Below are 20,025 nucleotides of genomic sequence, written 5' to 3' on the forward strand. Positions count from 1 at the left end.
ATTTCAGTGTACTTAGATTAGATTAGATTTCAATATTGCTAGCCAAGTTATTTTTCCATGACAATGGTATCTGTCCACCGTCTACCACATTATTGACACTTTAACAATAAGAGAATGAAGGATTTTAATGTCATGGTTGGGGTCTCTTAATTGATCATGCATATAGTGTTTTTGACTTGGTTGTAGTCGCAAAAGCAGTTTTCTAGCTAGATTGGCAACTGCTTTAATGTTTCACAGTGCAATATTTGAGTCAAACATAAATTCTAGTTAAGTGAATGTGTATTTCGCATTGCAATTTTTGTTGCTAATGGTTTGTTAATTTAGGTCTCAAACACAATTTTAAATGGGGATTAAGGCCACTGCGCATGTCCAAAAGCCAACACCAGACCAGGGTGGCATATCATGGCAAGCAGGCTAATACAAAGAAGTACTTTCACCTTATCAAGATATTTTCTTTGATTTCAGCTTGCCCAAAAATATATTATACCAATATTATGAGTTGGCTACACCTCTTAGTAAGGCGGAATTGAATTGAATTGTATTTAAGCACGTATGTATCAACTTTATTAGGTATAAAAAAAAAATATCATAAACTTAATTTAATTAAAATGGAGAATTTTTAATTATACTACATGTTTATTAGAAGAAAGATATGTATCTTCTACTTGCAAGTAAAATCAAGTGGATGGCATAATATGTGTGAAAACGAACTCTTTTTCTGGAATGAAGGTTCTTTTGCTTTCAAAATTTCTTCAAGTACCCTTGAATAAATGGTTTTTCAGTCTCAATTTGTCAAACAACGGTTTTCGGATTGGTCGCAGATTGTTACTTTTCCAACTAACGTACGTACCTTAAGGTATCCTCTCATAATATACCATTTGACCGCAGATCTTAACAATTGGCTCTCATTCCAAAAAATTTCCCCCTGTACAAATCGTTAATCAAAGATTATGTGCGTTGAAATAATTAAAAAGCTCATAATGCAACACTTTCAACTCCTTTTCTTATTCCTACTTCTTTTATATTAAAAAATAATTAAACATATTTAATGCAAACCATTCAATTAAAGTAGCTCTCATATTTTGATTTTCTAATTAATCATTTTTACATGTATATGTCACGAGTCGAGATTGAACTTTTAGGTTCGTGCGGTTTCAGGACTCGAGCATATATTCATCCGACGTCACAGATCAGTCTACTTATTATAGTTCATATTTTTGTGAGGTATTATCCACTTTGATCCCTCTAATTTTACGATTTTATCTCACAAAAAATACCTCCCAAAAAGAGAGTGATGTAAACCTTTATATCCTAAGATCAATTCTAATACTCAACCGATGTGAGATACCTGACTTTACTTCAGGACTATGACACATGTATTAACCGATGATGTGCATTAAATTCTCATATACAGTAATCCTCTAAATATAGTCTAATTAAGTTTAAGCATAGATTAATAATGGAACAATTCAACCATATGGAAGACAAACTAAGAGAGGAGAAGGCTTGTTCATAAGTACCTGTACCTGCAGCATTGGGTCCAATTCCAAATAATAAACTGATGGGGCTGAAGAAAAAGCACTGCAATTTAAAATGTTAAAGAAGAAGAAAATGTGTGATATAATTTGTCTAGTTGCATGAATAGTTTAATTATAGATGAGCAAACTAATCCAAAAAAGTAAGAGAGAGAGAGAAAAACAAAAATTAAAAGAGAGAATAAGACCTTGCTTAAACCCTAGGGTTGAATAATGAGGGTGAGAGAGAGAGGCACAGGTGTAAGACTTTTTGTTCTCGTAGATGCCTCACGTCACCCTTTATTTCTTACCTATAAATCTTACTCTTTCCTTTCCCCATTTTTCCCAAGCAGCTTTTCCTTTGCTTTGAAGAAAGAAAAAGAAGAAAAGAGGAAAACGTACGGACGACATGGGTCGAGCTCCTTGCTGTGACAAAGCCAACGTGAAGAAAGGACCATGGTCACCTGAAGAAGATGCTAAGCTCAAGGCTTATATCGAGAAGTATGGCACTGGAGGCAATTGGATTGCTCTTCCTCAGAAAATTGGTACCCTGGCTACCTACTTCAAACTTTTATTTTTCTTGTTTGTTTCTTTTGAATGATCTGTATCGGGGAACTTTATTTGCATGTTCTTATAAGTTGATTAACTTGACTTTTTGTATTTTTTGGGTAATATTCACAGGCCTTAAGAGATGTGGAAAGAGTTGCAGGCTCAGATGGCTTAATTATTTGAGACCAAACATCAAGCATGGTGGATTCTCCGAAGAAGAAGACAACATCATCTGCAGCCTCTATATAAGTATTGGAAGCAGGTATACTCCTTTTTTTACTCCAACTTTTAGGCTTGGATGGTTTGTCTTCTTATTCTTTGTCCTTGATACCTTCACAAAATTTTTTTTGAAAGGCAGATGTATTGATTCCTACACAAAAATATATGCAAAAGCCTGAATCTTGTTACAGTCATATCTTCTTCTTTTTTCCCCTAGGATTTCTACAATTCTCTTTTTTTTTCTTCCTTGCTTCGTCATTTTTTGTTAAGGATAATCCAGGCAGGATTGGATCTACTTTTTAGGTGGTCTATAATTGCAGCACAACTGCCTGGTAGAACAGATAATGATATCAAAAACTACTGGAACACCAAACTGAAGAAGAAACTACTTGGGAGGCGCAAACAATCTAACATCAATAGGTTGTCGTCCTCGAATCAGGACCCTAATGTTCAGTTCAAAGGGGCAGATGATAATCAATTCTCACAGGGTTTGAGCAACTCGGCCTTAGAACGACTACAACTCCATATGCAGCTCCAAGGTCTTCAGAATCCTTTCTCTTTCTACGACAACCCTGCTCTATGGCCTAAGATTCATCCCTTGCAAGAAAAGATGATCCAAAGCATCCAGACCTCGAATGGAAGCCCTAACCTTCTTATACAACCTCTCCTGCCAAACCCTCAACCTGCAAATGAACAAAGCGTTGATGATTTATATGACCAACCTGCTACAGCTACTCTGACACAAGATCAGCAAGATTATCCAAAAAACAGCAAAGCCAAAGGACTTGAATTGGATAATTCTTTGGATGGAATATCTCCATCAAATGAATCAGTTCCCTTTGGCACTGGACAAAATTTGAAGGACTCGGCAACTGTGCCTAAAGCAGATGGAAATATAGCACAATCAATTAATGCAGCTGTTCAACCAGTTTCGAACTTCCAGTTCCAGACCGAGCTGGATGAGTTTCTTAATAAAAAAACAGCTAGTTATGCACCACAGGAATACCAAATGGCTGATCAATTCGATTGCTTCAAGGAAATGAATGGTTCAAAGGACAGTTTGATTTGGTGGTCTAGTGACTTTGATGGAAAATCAGCATCTTCCAATTCTTGGGATTCAACTTCTGTTCTTCAATCCAATGGAATATTTCAAGATTATGAATTAGGTTACAATATGTAGGGAGTGAGAAAGATAAAAGCAAAAAAAAAAAAAAAGTAGGGATTGGTTTACTGTTTTAGCTTATTTGTGGTAGACATAAGATGGGGAAGGCTGCTGGATATCATACAAAGATCATGTAAATTGTGTGAGTAATAATGTCAATTTCCTTCTCAGTGTCTTGCCAAATCTGAATGGTGTGGTTATAACAGCTTTTGCTCTACCTTTTTTCTAGAGATTCAAACAATAGTAATCAATTCTATTCTACTTATGAATCGTGTGATAACTAAATAGCATTCTAGTTAGTACGCTTCAATTAGGGTTTTTTTCTTTGAGAAAAAAAAGAAGAAAAGAAAATAAAGGAAGAAAAAACCATACACCAAGATGAATCACATGACTACATTTTTTTTCTACTGTTAAAAGGTTAACTCTTTTTTATTTCAAATAAGTTTAAAATGCTTTGAGCCAAATATATACTAGGGTCTTCCTTGGAATAGGAATGACGAATGTGAGTGGTTATTAGTCTATCTAGAATCCATATGTTCATTTTGATATTTACTGTTGGATTTGCAAGAGAAATAAACACATGTTTTCACGTACAGATAACAAATTAAACATGAGAGGCACAATCACATTCAAGTCTAACGATACATTTTTTACGAGACCTGAACAAGTTTCTTATTATGAATATGCATGGTAATTTCTTTGCAAAATTTGCTTTTAAATTTGTTGTAGACCTGTTCACAGATCAAGCGGTTTGTTCACTTGGATAACTTGTTAGGCTTGCGAGTTTATGTCAGAGAGGCTGGGCTCTTGGCATAACTTTTGAAACTCAGATTTCGTTTGTGAAAATATTTATTATTAATAAATAATTAGTTTTTATTTAATTTTAATTCAAATAGATATTTAAAAATGTTAAAATATTAATATATCAATCTTTTAAGAATAAATTTAAAACAGACATATTAGATGAATTTTAAGGAAATTGAGTCAAGTCTTGAACAATCTTTTAAATATATCAATTGAGTTCGACATTGCTTGATTTATAGATATCTCTAATTTTTAAATTGAATGCAATGTTGAAATGAACTTAGAATTTTGCTTTTTTATACTATAAATGTAGGTTTTTATTGGATAAATAAGATAAAAAAAAATAAAAATAAAAAATAATTAATTTAATGGTTAAGTTTCATAACCACAACTTAATCATTATATTAACAAAATTTTCATCTTTCCAATAAAAAAGGCTTTAGACAATAAATATCTTGCCTCTCCCTTCTTCCGTAAACCAAAAGACGAATAAAGAAATAAATGTTAGAAGAAAATTAAGAAGGATTAATTATATATATATATTACAAATTGAAACAAGCACGTACATTCAAAAGGAAATTAGGAGAATGCGTGTCTTTCACCCAGGCAGGAACGCTTTGTACGATAGGAGGACCAACCCTAGCTAGGGTTCGTGCTGCTGTGTCATGTGCATCAAGGTTTCAACTTTTAATAGATAAAAACAATAAGCAAAGCAATATGGGACACTAGTGCATTGACTTATTATGTTGTTCCCCTTCTATTCCGAGATTCCTTGGAGAGAATGACCAGATTCCGATTAGCATTTCAAGGAGTTGAGTGCCTTTCCTGCCTTTGAAATACGCATGGATAATCTCCAAATTTAATTGAGTAGTGGGGGGCAGTAAGAGCTTGGCATTTTTTATACATTTTGTGGTGTAGATGCCAGAAAGTTACTTGGCAACTGAAAATTTACGCAAAAAGGTTGTTTAGAATTTTTATTCACTTTTTGGTCGGCAAACTTTATAGTATAAAGATCAATTGGACCTCGTCTCATTCACCTTGTACTACTAAACACAAAGAAGAAAACAAACAACTTGCTGCTTGCACAAGAAACGTGCATCTTCCCCGAATGAATGCCTACCCAAAATGCCCTTGTTATGATCACTTTTATAGTTCTTTTTTAGAATAAAGGAAATATTATACCAGTTATCATAATTAAGTTTTGATTGTTGAAGAAATGGAAATTTTTTAAGGGACCTCTGATTTTTAGGTGTAAACTTTTTTAATATAAAAAAAGGAGAAATTTGAATTGAATTTTTTGAAGGGGGAATACATGAATGAAATACCGTGCATTCTTTATGAGTTAAAGTTGAACTTCTCTGATATATTCACTTTCGTTGTTAGATTTTTTATACTAGTTTCAAACCATTAAAAAGATTAAATCGTCCACCGCGAGACCTTTAAACCAGTTTTGGTTGATATATAATAGTTATGAGTATTGGGTTTTCTTAGGAAGAAAAAGTCTATGGAATGAGTGCGTAATATTGTCCGTTAAAATAATTTATGAGAGTTGTTATAATTGATGATAGTAAGAGTGAGAAAAAAATTTAAAATTAATTAAAAATTATAATGTTTGATTTGATTCAAATTATCTTTTTATTTGGTTCAAATTAAATTTAAATATGAAATGCATATATTAGGTTTGAATTAAAAATAATAATAATAAAAAAAATCTAATCAAACCGAATGATATATTTTTATTAATTTTTATATATTTTAAATTTTTATAAAATAATTATTTTATATTTAAATTTATTTAAATAATATTAAAAATCATATTAAAATAACATATAAAAAAATAAAATTAATTAAAATTTGATTCAAATAAATTAATTTTAAAGAAAAATTAATTTAAATACTTAAATTTTATAAATTTATAATATTATGTTCATCCGAATTGTTGTTATCTTTAACCAGGCAGTTTGATAATAAAGTTACGGCCCATCTTTTATTGTTGGCTTGTTGTTTTGGACACTTTAAAAGTTCAGCGCAATGGGCTGATCTCGAAGCTTTTAAATGTTGGTCCAATCAGAATAAAAATGAAAATCAAATTATTAGATGCGGTGGGCGTGGATTCACCTCAAATCTTCAGTTTCATTTTTTTTTTTTAATTTTTAATTTACCCTAAACTCATTTTTTTAATATTTATGTAATTAAAAAATTTACACGCTTAAACTCATTTCAATCTGAAACTTTTAAATACCACCTTTAATAATTTTGCACAAATTGAACAGCAACCTAAATTCAAGGATTATTTATTACTTAAGAATTAATCATAATTAAGTTAGTATAAGAGAGAATTTGTACCAACCAAATCAATCAAAACTTTCAGTCGATTAAAATTTATTCTTTGATTTGTTTAACTAAAATGAAAAATAAATAATTTAATTATAATTTTAACTGAATTAAGGTAATTTCATTTAATTACGATTTTAACCGAAACCACTCGTGCAAATGTCAAAATTATGGCAGCGACACACCATCTTTAGTTCTTTACCACCATATGAGTTGTTTCCCTCATAACATTAATTACTCTTTGTCATAGTTTACTATTGCTTTTAAAAATTACTTTTGAAATTTTAAGTTTGCTAACTAGGAAAAAAACAACGAGGAGCCAATGGTGGATGCCATGCAGGAGACAAAGCAAGGTGCAAACGTTAAGTGAAAAAAATGGCACGGTCTTTTGTTGGATCTCGGGATAAGGTAAGGATAGAATTGGGGAAAAGGAAGCAAAATATGACAGGCAAAGATGAGACAGAAAGGGACCCAAAGGTGACAAGAACCAGTTACGTAGAAGAAATTGTCTTGCATGGAAAGCACTTAGCAGCGGAGACTAGATGCCAGTCTCGCTGGCAACCATGAAATGCCTAGCTTGGAATTATTGTGGGCTTGGGAGCCTACATATAGTTTGTGCTCTTCAAACGCTATTGAAGAGATAAGATTCCGATGTTATATTTTTAAGTGAGACATTGATACCAACAGAAGCTTTAGAAAGGATAAAACTGAAATGCAATATGAACTCAGGTTTGGGTGTTAGCGCTATTGGCAAAAATGGTGGATTGGCAATGTTATGGAGGGAAGGAATTGAAATGAACTTGGCTAGCTTCTCAAAAAACCACATAGACATGAATGTGGTGGATCGACAAAACCAACAATGGTGATTGATAGGCTTCTATGGAGAACCAAACACAAGTTCGAGATATGAAACATAGGCATTATTAAGACAGCTAGCAAGAAGCTTACATGGACCGTGGTTTTGTTTTGAGGATTTTAATGACATCATGTAGGACTCAAAGAAATGAGGTGGAGCTATAAGGGCAGAATGGCACATGAAGGATTTCTGAAATACTGTAGAAGATGCAGGTTTAAAAGATATGGGATTTAAAGGAATATGGTACAAATGGGGAAAGGGAAGAGTTATTAGTTGAATGATAAAAAAGAGGCTGGACAGAGCATTTGGAAACAAGCAATAGACAGACATGTTTCCTCGATTTTCGGTAGCAAATATGCCAATATCAATCTCAGATCACAATTCAATTTTGGTTGACACAGAAAGATGCAAAGAAAAGAAGAGAAAGGGTAGGACAAGGAAAAGGTTCTTCTTTGAAGCAATGTGGACAAAAGATGATACATGTGAGGGGATTATATACAGCAGTTGGAATGGTGGGGTAAGGGATAGTCCGAAAGAAAAAATGTACGAAGTAAGAAAAGAGTTAGGCATATGGAGTAATGCAATGTTTAGAAGGTTTCATAATGAGATCAAAATGGTGAGTTTAGAGTATGGGAAGCTTAAAATAAAGAACTTGAACATGGCAAATAAAGGAAGCAAGAGGAGCTAAGAGCCGAGATAAATGATTTGTTGGAAAATGAGGAATTATTTGGTAACAACGATCGAGAATAAACTGATTGAGGGATGGGGATAAAAACACAGCTTTACAGCTTTTTCCATGCTTATGCAACTAGTAGAAGAAGGAATAATTTCATTAAGGGTTAAAAGATAGGTATATAAGATGGAGTAAATATGAAGATAGGATGCAAGATATAGCCCTTAGCTATTTCAAGAATCTATTTGAATCTTGTTAGCCTTGAATTTATCTTTAGTTTGAAATAACAAAATATTAAGTTAAATAAGCTTGATTAAAATTTTGAAATAATTTATTTAGTACATATTCTTAAGTTTTATTATTTTTTGTACTAAACAAATAATATTTTTTAAGTGATATTTAATATGAAAAATATTTTGAAAAATGATTTTGGACTTTAAAAAGATTTATTTAATACATATTCTTATAATTTATTGTTTTTGATACTAAATAAATAATATATTTTCAAAGTGATATTTGATTTGCTAAAACTTGGAATAAATTGCTTTAAACTCAAAAAGAAAAATTTCCAACAATTCTTTAAAAGAAAAAATGATTCAAGATAAAAAAAAAAAAAAGAAACTTTTTTCCTTGTGTAAAGCATGTTTTATATAATTCTGGGAATAACGGATTGATCCCCTTGAGGATAGGTTCAATCCCTTTAAAAAATGAATCATCCTTTCCTGAATGGATCAATTGATTTTTTAGGCAGAAATGCTCTAAGTTTGAATTTTACAAAAATCGATTAATCCCTTATGAAAAAAGATTGATTAATTTTTTATTCAGAAAGTAAAATGATTTTAGAACATGCAAAATGGATTGATTCTTTGGCAAAATGGATCGATTAGGTAAAAAATAAATTGATCCCCTTAAAAATGGATCCATCGATTTTTGCCCAAATAACTCTAAAGTGCTAGTTTTTCAAATGAACAATGGGTATTTCTTAAAAATCAATTGCCAACAACTACAAACTTATTTCTTCTATAAAAGGGACTCTTCCAACACCATTGAAGCCTCGATAGCAAGCTTCAACAAGTTTCATATTCATACTCTTAAGAAATTATGAGTTTTAGAGTTAATAGAGCTTTAATTATGTATTCTTTGTATTTATTGTATCCAAATTATATTTATTTTTTTATTTATCATTCTTTGTATTTAACCTTAGTAAACACTTACCTATTAGAGGTTTTTATTAGTTTGCAAAAGTTGTTGTATTAAAAAAAGACTTGGTGATTCAAGGGGTGAGCTATCCTCTTAAGTGAGATTGATAAGATTGGGTAAAATCTTAAAAAAGGTAGAGATTATTATTTTAGCCTTAAAAGATAGAAATTGTATCTTGAAAAAAAATTTTCAATTAGTGGATTGAATTTCTTAACAAGTGACGTTAAAGGAGAGGATAAAGATATCTTTGGAAAAAGACTAAACCTCTATAAATATTTGTATTTGATTTCTCTATTCCTATTCTTTTATATTCATTGTTATTTATTTATACTTTAATTTCATAATTTTCTTATATATTCTATTTTCCATTTATATTTATTTAAAAATTTATCTTTGAGAAAGAATTTGAAGACAATCTAATTCTCCTCATCTTGAATTATTATCTACATCTGAGCTAACAAATCCTAAAGACCAACTATGTTTGATGAGATCCTCAAAGAGATAGATGCTTGAGTCACAAATGAGATGAAAGAGCTCCTCATTCCAAAGTTCCAATCGGAGGAAATTCATTAGGTAATCATACAAATGCATCTATTAAAAACTCCAAGACTTGATGGTTTGCTTGCTTTGTTCTTTCATAAATACTGGCATATTATTGGAAAATATGTGATTGATTTTTGTTTATCTTGTTAGAATAAGGAGGGGCCGATCCATGAAGTGAATAGTACTAACCTAGTCTTAATTCCCAAAATAAAAAACCTAGAATAATAGCCAGTTTTCGACCTATAAGTTTATGCAATGTAATTTATAAGATCCTTTCGAAAATTCTGGCTAATAGGTTTAAGTAGATCTTGTCTTGTTGTATAAGTAAATCCTAAAATGCTGTTGTCATGGGGTGTTTGATTACTGATACTGTGTTGATGGCTTATGAAATTATACACACTTAAAAACATAAATGATCAAGAAAGGATGGGTATGTTGCCTTAAAACTAGATATGAGCAAAGCCTATGATATGATGGTGTGAGTGTTTCTAGAAGTCATTATGCAGAAGATGGATTTTATTGATCAATGGATTTCACAAATCATGAATTGTATAACTTCAATTTCATATTCCATAGTTCTTAATGGCAATGTTACTAATAGTTTTTGTCTAGAAAAGGGCTTCCACCAAGGAGACTCTTTTTCACGCTATCTATTTCTTCTATGTACAGAAGGCTTCTCAGTTATATTGAAGTAATACCAAACTGAAGGATGGATAACTGCCGAGAGAGCTAGTCAGAATGGTCCCCGAATTGCTCTCCTATTTTTTGCAGATGATAACTTAGTATTTATAAAGGCAAGTCCAATGGATGCATGAGAGTGAGGCGTGTGCTGCAGAAATATGGGGAAAGTTCAAGATAATAAATTAATTATGACAAGCCATCCTTATTCTTTAGCAAAAACACATTAGAGGAGTGTAGGAAAAGTGTCAAACATATGTTCGGAATCCATGTGACAACAGATCTAGAAAAATATCTAGGGGTTCCTATGGTGGGGAAAAAAGAAGAAAAAAAGCATTCAGAGAGATAACAAATAGGCTAAGGGGAAGAATACAACATTAGAGTGTGAAGGTGCTGTCCAATGGTAGGAAAGAAGTTTATATAAAAGCGGTCTTTCAAGTAGTGCCAATGTATGCCATAAGTTGTTTCTTTCTTCCTAAAGGTCTGTGTGAGGAGATAAATAGCATTGGGAGCAAGTTTTGGTGGAGGTCGAAACCAGAAAGGAGAGGTATCCACAGTCTGAAATAGGAGATGCTTTGTCAGAGTAAAGCGGTTGGAGGAATGGGCTTCAGAGTGGCTGTAAGCTTCAATGTAATGCTTTTAAGGAAACAGGGTTGGTGCATAATAAGAATACCATAGTCACTGGTTCACAAAGTTCTTAAGGCAAAATACTTTCCTAATTCTAACTTTAGGGAAGTAGAAATGGGTGCAAATCATTCACTTACTTGGCGTAGTGTTTAGGTAAAAGTTCTGGAAATAGGTTTACGATGGAGAGTGGGTGATGGAGGCAAGATGTGTAGGGTAAATCGTTTCAGAAACTAGAACTATGTGGTGAAACAATACTGAGTACATAATATAAGCTGGTTTTGGACTTAATTGATCCGAATGAAAGAAAACAGAAGGAAAAAGAGATTAAAAATGGTTTTAGGACGAGAAAGCACATATAATTTGTTGTATACCCCTAGGGTGTATGGGAAGAAAGGATCAACCTGTATAGGGACCAGAAAAAAATGGTGAATATTCAATGAGAAGTGTATACAAATTACTTAATAGACTACAGGAGGATAGCACAGCTGCTGCCTAGAAAAGATAAAGGTTTTTGGATGGCACCTAAACAATGGGATTTTACCAGTATTCAATAACTTAAAGAAATGAGGAATCGAAGTGCAGGAGATATACCAAATGTGTGGGCAAGAAAAAAATGTAGCAAAGAAAATCTGGAACATGGGTTATTGTGGAACAGAATGGACTAATGCAAATTAGAAAATGAGAAAGGTTGGCTTTGTAATATGTTTGAGAGGATGGACCAAAATAGTTTGGAGAAGGGGTTGACAAGAAGCTCGATGATTTGGCATAACAAAAATATAAAAAATCAAAACTAATGAAGTTAAAAAAGCTGAAGACACTGGCATTCATTGGATGATACTTAGAGGAGTATAGAGAAGCCCATGCCCACACGACCTTTGATGTTACTAATGAAAGTATGAGATGGGCAGCACCAGATAATGGATCTGTCACGGCAAATTTTGATAGAGCACTGAAGGTAGAAAAGAGCATGTATGATTAGAAATTGTGGTAAGGGATGGAATCGGCCAGATTTTGGGGCAACGTTTAACAATAGTGAAACGAGTCAGAGATCCCACAACTGTAGAAGTCTTAACAGCAATTAAAGCCATTGAATATATGAAAGAATTGGGATTTTTGTCGGTCATAATTAAAGGTGATGCTTTAGAGGTCATAAACTTGGGGTAAGTAAAAGTCAATTTGAACCAATTAGACTGATTGAAGTTAAGTGAATTCAATTAATTTAGTTTGGTTTATTTGATTTTAGTTATAATCAATTTTTTAAATCGATTAAATTGATTAATTTGATCGATTTTTTTATTTTTAAAATTGAAAATCAAATTGACTGAATTAATTGATTTTCTAATAAATAAAGGTAAAAAAATTGAGATAAATATTTTTATTTATTTTTTCTTATAAAATATTATTGAAATTATTAAATTTTTTAGTGATTTAGTTTGAATGATATTTGAGTTTGAGTTTTATTAAATTGAATTTATAGTTAAATAATTATTTATAATAAGAAAAAAAATGATAAAAAAATTTAGTTATTTAATTGAATAGACTGAACCTAATTGAACCAATTTTGATCGATTTAATTATGATCAATTATTAAAAAATTTTCGATCGATACGATTATTTATTAAATAAAAGCTAATTAAATTGGTTATTGATTTTTTCAAACCGAACTGATCGAACCAATCAATTGCTCAACTCTACAAAAACCAACTAAAGTCTGATGAAGAAAGTTTATCAAGGTGAGTTGATCAATGATGCAAAGCTAATGGGGCAATGTTTCACTATTTTTCTGCTGTCCATTCTAAGAAAGAGGCAAATGAGGTACACAGATTGGTAAAGAATGCTCATAGATCACCCATGGAGTCAATGCACTAGGTCTATGAATGTCACTCTATTATTTCAGATGTAATTCTTGCCGAAAGTAATATCTTATGATCTAATAAAAATTACTTTTTATAAAAAAATTCAGTTTAAAAACTTAATTTCAATCCAAATAAAAAATTCATTTGCAGACAAAATTATTATATTATCCATATATTTTATTATTTTATAATTATTTTTAAAAAATTTTAATTATTCAAAATATTTTTTACACTTAAAAATAACATTCAAATTTTAACCGCAACCGCATTATTAAACAAACCCTTATCAAAACTTTTTCTAAATACGACTGCAAGTCATGAACCCTAACCAAAACTTCCTTTTAACTGCAATTACAATGTTAATCAAGCCCTTATCCAGGTTGACATTGATAGACTTACACGTCAATGTCATCTGTCTTGAAACATCTCTCCTACCCTAATAAAGAAACAAAGCCATTGGGAATTACAAAAAGAATCGAGCTTTACATGTAAAATTCCCAATGACTTTAAGATCTCAATTTTATCGAAATCCTTACCAAGAATCTACCAGCTTCGAGGCCCATACCTGAAGCTACACTCACCAACATTGCTAATTACTGACCAGCAGCACTGCTTATTTACGATATATCAATCATAACCTACCATTATCAACAGAGTAATAAAACACTTAACAATTGACATTGCATTAGAAAGTAGAAAGTAGCAATTCTTGCAAGCAGTTTCTTAAAACCATAGTAGGTCTTTTACCCATTAAACTCCAGGAAAATACCAAAGTAGTAAAACATAGTTCGGGAATTAAAACTTAAAACATAAGAACAGAACATTAAAAGCACACCAAAGTGCATAAGACCACTAGATTGTTTGAAGACCAAACATACTAATACTACTACTTCAGAGACTCGTAGACATAATACTACTACTTCTTCAGATACTCGTTGACATATTATTACTACTTCAAATACTTGTTGCCCTTGTTGCCACTGCCACTTCCATAATAATCGACATTACGAAACCTCTCCTCCACCTGATATTCAGCATATCCACTTTTGTCCCCAACCCTGTAGGTGGAGGTTGTCTTGTACTCATCCTTGTAACCAACTTTCCCGGTTGATCTCTCCTTGAACGTCTCTCCTGTGGACACAACTTCCCTGTTTGTTGCACGAGCATAGCTGCCAGTTTGCTTGTCCACATAGCTTTCCTTTGTAGTAGTTTGGTTGAAGCTGGACTGCCCTCCTTGCTTTGACTGATAATTATAGGTAGTTGTCTGCTTCGGCACTACTTCAATAAAGCCACTATAAGCAGACTTCTTACCCTTGGAATTATTCGCCATTTTAAAATATCCTAAGGCACATAAAACAATATGATCAATAAGTGAAGATGAGATAAGACCAACAGCAATGACATGCATCATTAAGATATTCAAAACTAACATTCTCATTTCATTGTTTTCCAATCATGGTTGTCCAATAGAGGGCAAAACCTATTTAAATTATGTTTAGAGGAACTTTATCGCAAAGAGCTTGAAAACAAAAGCTACTCCACTTTCAAATACAGACCCTATTACTCAACCACGTAATTGACCCGCCACAATGCAAATATGTATATGTTGTTTTTCTTGAATAGAAATTGAAACGAAGAGTTATAAAAACAACATATAAAAGAAAATAAGATGAAAAGGACTAAAGCCATTATCCAATTCTTTATTTTATAAATATCCTGTTTTAAGTTTGTCAAAAGAAATCATAAAAAGTTTCACTCAAAGATTATGATAATCCAGATTTCAATAACCCTGCTTCTTTCAAAGAAATCATAAAATGTTTTCCCCAACCGATGGATTTTGGGTTTTCTTGAGTCTCAAGAAATAATTATAGGAAATTTACCCACTTTCATTTTTTTTTCTTTTTATTTTGAAAGGAGATTCAAACACAACATTAAAAAAAAAAAAATCTACACATTAAACACAACAGAAGGACATAAACAAGAAACTGAGCCTGTAACATAAACCACAACATAAAGATCTACATATAAAACATTTAAGTGTTCACCAAATAAATCTATTTGAACCCTAAAGGAATAAAAAATAAACAAATAAAAGGTTTCAGCAAACCTCACCTTTTTCTGGAGATCCGAAACTGTTGGGTATTCCAGAGAGTAGCGATCAAAGAAGCAAGTGGGGGACATCAAGTGTTTGGTGTTGGGTTTTATAGGCAAAAGGGAAAGCCAAAAAAAAAACAGTCGGTAAATGGAAAGTCGCCGTCTTTCTTTTGGCTTCTGAATTACTATCATTTACCGCCCTTGATTTTACATGATGACTTTTCATATCTTTTTTCATTTTTATCGGATTTTTTCATTTGTAGATCATATCATAAGAATAAATACAAATGATTGTAATCAGAATCTTAAATTATTTCCAAAAATAATCAAAATCTTAAATTAAAAATATAATTATTATTATTCTTTTTATGAATGTATCACCTAAACAGTAAAGAGTATGAATAAATATATATTAACATTGTTAACATAATACTCCATAGATAGAAGCTAAAGATTCTCTCCGAAAAGAAGGCAGTAGCTAATAATTTTCTTATAACACAAGAATACTCTAATTCAACTTAAAGTGACCATACGAAAATAGAAAATAAATGAGCTATGCAGAATTCTTAACCTAGTTATATCAAAATTTCTAACAGATTTTTTTAATTGATTGCTTTCAAGAATCCCATATTTCATTCTTTCATTTTAAAAAAATGCATTTAGAAGAGTTGACTTTCTTGTCTCAGACTTGAGTTTATTTTGAGAATATAGTAGGATTTTTCAAATCAAGTAGTTTAATTTAAATTTTGAAATTTGATTTAATTAATTAATACAATTATTTGAAGAGATTATATTTAATAGATTTTAAATTTAAATTTAACCCTTTTAATGTTTTTCTGAATTACAACTTTTTCATAAAAAAAAATTTCATATAAAAATAAAAAAAAAATTTTAAAATCTTTCCATTGGTTTATATGGGATGCTGAGTTGAGATGAATATTTAATTATTTACCTTTCCTTTTAATTTTCTTCCTCCCTTATTTTTCACCAACTTTGGAAATTTTTAGATAATTATTACAATATATAGGAAAATGCCTTTACATTTCAGTTATTCTTAACTAAATACTACTAATCGTTTTTTATATGGGAAGCACAAGCATAAGATAATCTCTTTAGAATTATCAATTAAACCATCTCCCTCTATTTATTATGATGACATTCCGAGTAATCTGATGCACCATTGTTTACGTTACGTATCTTCTCCGGAAAAGTAAGTTTTTTACTTTTTTTGTTAATTTTTATACTGACCGAGTGAGATTTCTAATCGATAAGATTGCACACAGAGACCGAGACGATGGAAATGTATAGTTATTTTTACTTGTTTCAGATCTTTTTTCTCAATTTCCAAGGTAGTAGTCCTACCTCCTCAGCCCTAAAACCAGCTTTTCTTTTTCTTTTCTAATTTGAAGAAAGATCCAAACTTTTTGTTGAATCGATTATTACGTCCACTTATTATTAAATATTTTCATATTTCCTTTCATAACTAATTTTTCAAGTAACCAAGTTTTTACTTTTTTTTTACTCTAAATGCATCAAATAAAAGAGTCATTGGATTTTTGGTTAAACGGGTGGGCTTGGGCGATTCAAATCTGGTCATAATTATTGTGTATTCAGATTGTTCTAAGATGAAATTATTTCGAATTTAAATCAAGTTCAAGTTCATATTATAAATAATTAGATTTTGATTTGTAATATTATGCTAACATAATATTACTGATTTTAATTAAATCAGTCTCAAATTTAAGTTTTTTTTTTTTTTGGAGAATTTTAGGTTTGGGATTTGAAAGTTTTTAATTAAAGGAAATGATTTGAAAGTTTTTGTTTGAGTTTTGGACGATTTTTTTGGGTGGTAAAATTGCAAATTTCAATATTAGATGTAGATTTTTTAAAGACGTTTTTAGGCAAATTGAATTTGAAGGATAAAAAAAAAGGAGGTCTAAAGGAGTAAGCGGGTGTATTTTTATGAAAATCTGACACCAACAATAGGTAGCAACAATAGTGAACAACGGCAATGACGAAGGTGAATGGCGAAAACAATAGTGGTCTAGTGTCTTAATCTGGATTTGGGTGATAGTTGGCCGGAAATTTAAGTTAGAGAGAGCGAGAGAGGTTAGAGAAAGGATGGGAGGAAGAAAATGAGAGAAAATGATGTTTTGATATCTAGAGTTTTTTTAATAGTTTAGAATGTGATGTATCTCATATTTGATAAAAAAAAACTTAATTATTAGTGAATAAACTTAATTTTTGTATTAATTTTATTTATATTTTAAATAATTATATTTGAATAGAAATAATTATTATATGACAAATAGTTACAATTATTTGCACATAAATAGATGATTAGATGATTATTCATATAAATTATAATTATACAAATGATCATAATAATTTGAATAAAAATTTGTATATGTTAATTTATTATAAATAGATATTTTAATATAATAATTTTCATTACTTGTGATCAAAGAATTTAAGATTTTGTTGTATTCTATAGATATAATTACTTTTACGAAGATGTTCTTCATGCATCAAAGCCAAGATTCTTTCAAATTATTTTTACTCCATTATTTATTTTTTGTAACAATTTAAAGATAATTATGAAATTCATATTTCACTTAAGGAAGATATGAAAAAAAAATTGGCAAAGTTAGCAAAATTAACTTTTGAAACAGGCATTGAAATTTTCAATTATCCAAATAGTTTCTTGGTGAAATAAATACTTAATACAAGATAAATTTCTTATTATTATATTTTTCTAGTTTTTATATTTTATTAAAAGAATTGTTGATTAATAATTCATAAGAGACATTAAATCTCATCAAATTTTGCTTTCTTTATTGACTTAATCTTTTGATTCTGAATTAAATTATTTAATTTATGATTTATGATTTTATAGTATGTTATATGTGGATTTCTTGATCATGACATTGAATGGTCCTGAGTATAAAATGGACATAAGGTACTTGTTAGCTTTGGTTATGAATATTTTATAACTTTGTTATATTTTGGTAAGATTATGGTTATCAAATCAAAATGATAAAATCCTAGAGAATTATTTTAATAAAAGAAATTGTGAATTCATAAATTTGTTCAAAAAGGAAGCAAGTATATATGTTTTGATTATAAAATCATATTTTATGATCCATATTTCATAATTGCATTTTATTGACAAGAGAATAATGTATGATTCATATTATTTGATTTATATGATATTATTTCGATAAGAAATAAATATATTATCTACCATAACTTTAATTGGAGAAGTTATATAATTATTTGTAACTAGCTAAAATGTTTTTTTATTTGTTAGATGAAAATTTTAATGTATTTTATAATTTGGACACAAAATTTATGGTATTGTATGGTCATCCATGAAATTATGATTGTTTTTAATAACATGAACTGTGGTGGATATGACTTTAGTATCCATGACAAAATAATTTTATAAAAATTCATGAGTTGGTATATATGAAAGTCTCAAAAGGAGACCATAGAAAGTATGAGTATACTAAAAGAAAATAATTTTGAAAGTAATTATATTTGACTTCATATTTATTGATGTATACCTTTATATTGAGTTAAAATGAAATAGTTTTTGAAACTTTTATGAAAAGGAAATATTAAAATATAGAATATTTGCTAATTATCTTTCATTAAAAGTGGATTTGGAGGCCTCCAAAAAAAAAATCACTAAATAGTGAAAAGATAAATGAAATAGCAAATTGATTAAAATATATATCTTGATAATTAAATGGGAATTAAATGGGTCATTCTTTTATAAACGAATGTATATTTGCACATAGTGGGAGTGATGGTTTCTTATAAGTTTTAAATAAAAAAAATAAAAAATTACCACCATAGTATTATAAGATTTGAGTCTAATTTTACTATGTGAAAATTATACAAGATAATAAGTTTAGTACAACTTCTTAATGGAAAATCATTAAAAAGTTCTTTCAATATTTTAAAAGGACTAAAATGGTTTGGTCTATCCATTCAATTTATCCAATTGTACTAGAAAAATAATTGTATTAAAAATAGATAGAAGTGTAGAAATAGAATTATTGAAAGTTTTATATTAATGAGTATAGAGTTGTGGCCACAACCAATATCAGCTATTTCTAAAAATGACAAAAATGAGGTAATAATGTCTAGAGCATATGCATGATATGCAAAATGAAAAAATTTGGACATGTTAGCCTATGAATTTATTATATTAGAAATTTTCAATCTCAAGTGAGGGCAATTACCATAAAAGAAAATTTAATTTCAAGATATTTTTAGTAGTACTACAAGTAGAATGGATTTAAACTCTTACTATTAGACAAAATAATAGGAACCCAACTTTGATTTATTAACTCTAATTATAAAGTTTAATGGGTAAAAATAAATTAGTATTATGTATTTATTAAACATTAGTAAAATCCATTTAAATTTTTAGTAACTAGCATGATCCATTGCATGGAAAGGATAAGTTTTTATATTTTTAATGGAGTTTGTTATTTAAATGTATAAAGTAATTAAGATATTATGGAAACTCTATTTATATAAATATAGAAGTAGTGCCATTTTAATAAGAAGAATTATGATCTCTTTTATAAATATTTATAAATAGGATAAGCACATGGTCATAATAATGCTAAAGCGATTATAAACCTCTAACAAAAAATAAATATTATGTGTATTATATCTTCAATTCTAACACTAGGAGTTGAAGTTTAATCTACAGACATTATCAACTTCATTATAATTTTAAGGTATATGCACTAATTGAAAGTTTAAATCAAAAGATATTTTATTGTATTAATAATATTTATTTGTGTGAAAGATTAAAAATTAAGCACCAATATTATAAACTAGTGATAGATAGTTGGTAGTTTAGAATATGGTGCATCTCACATTGGATAGAAAGACTT

General features: G+C 30.0%; 2 protein-coding genes across 2 annotated transcripts; one reads left to right on the top strand and one right to left on the bottom strand.

The window, feature by feature from the left end:
- The first annotated feature begins 1,747 nt into the window (after nucleotides 1-1,747).
- On the top strand, nucleotides 1,748-3,614 carry LOC111285750 (transcription factor MYB36-like). The gene is made up of 3 exons (XM_022875342.2): nucleotides 1,748-2,059; nucleotides 2,196-2,325; nucleotides 2,586-3,614. Exons 1-3 carry the CDS (start codon nucleotides 1,924-1,926, stop codon nucleotides 3,460-3,462), a joined length of 1,143 nt encoding a protein of 380 aa, XP_022731077.2. The 5' UTR covers nucleotides 1,748-1,923; the 3' UTR covers nucleotides 3,463-3,614.
- A 10,137-nt stretch (nucleotides 3,615-13,751) lies between these two features.
- On the bottom strand, nucleotides 13,752-15,259 carry LOC111284377 (uncharacterized). The gene is made up of 2 exons (XM_022873057.2): nucleotides 15,128-15,259; nucleotides 13,752-14,356 (listed from the first exon to the last, which is right to left on the bottom strand). Exon 2 carries the CDS (start codon nucleotides 14,343-14,345, stop codon nucleotides 13,965-13,967), a length of 381 nt encoding a protein of 126 aa, XP_022728792.1. The 5' UTR covers nucleotides 14,346-14,356; nucleotides 15,128-15,259; the 3' UTR covers nucleotides 13,752-13,964.
- Between the last annotated feature and the right edge of the window lie 4,766 nt (nucleotides 15,260-20,025).

The sequence above is a fragment of the Durio zibethinus genome, chromosome 6 (genome assembly GCF_047325235.1).
Source record: "Durio zibethinus cultivar Kanyao isolate XHJ-2024 chromosome 6, ASM4732523v1, whole genome shotgun sequence".
In the NCBI taxonomy this organism is placed as follows: domain Eukaryota; kingdom Viridiplantae; phylum Streptophyta; class Magnoliopsida; order Malvales; family Malvaceae; genus Durio; species Durio zibethinus.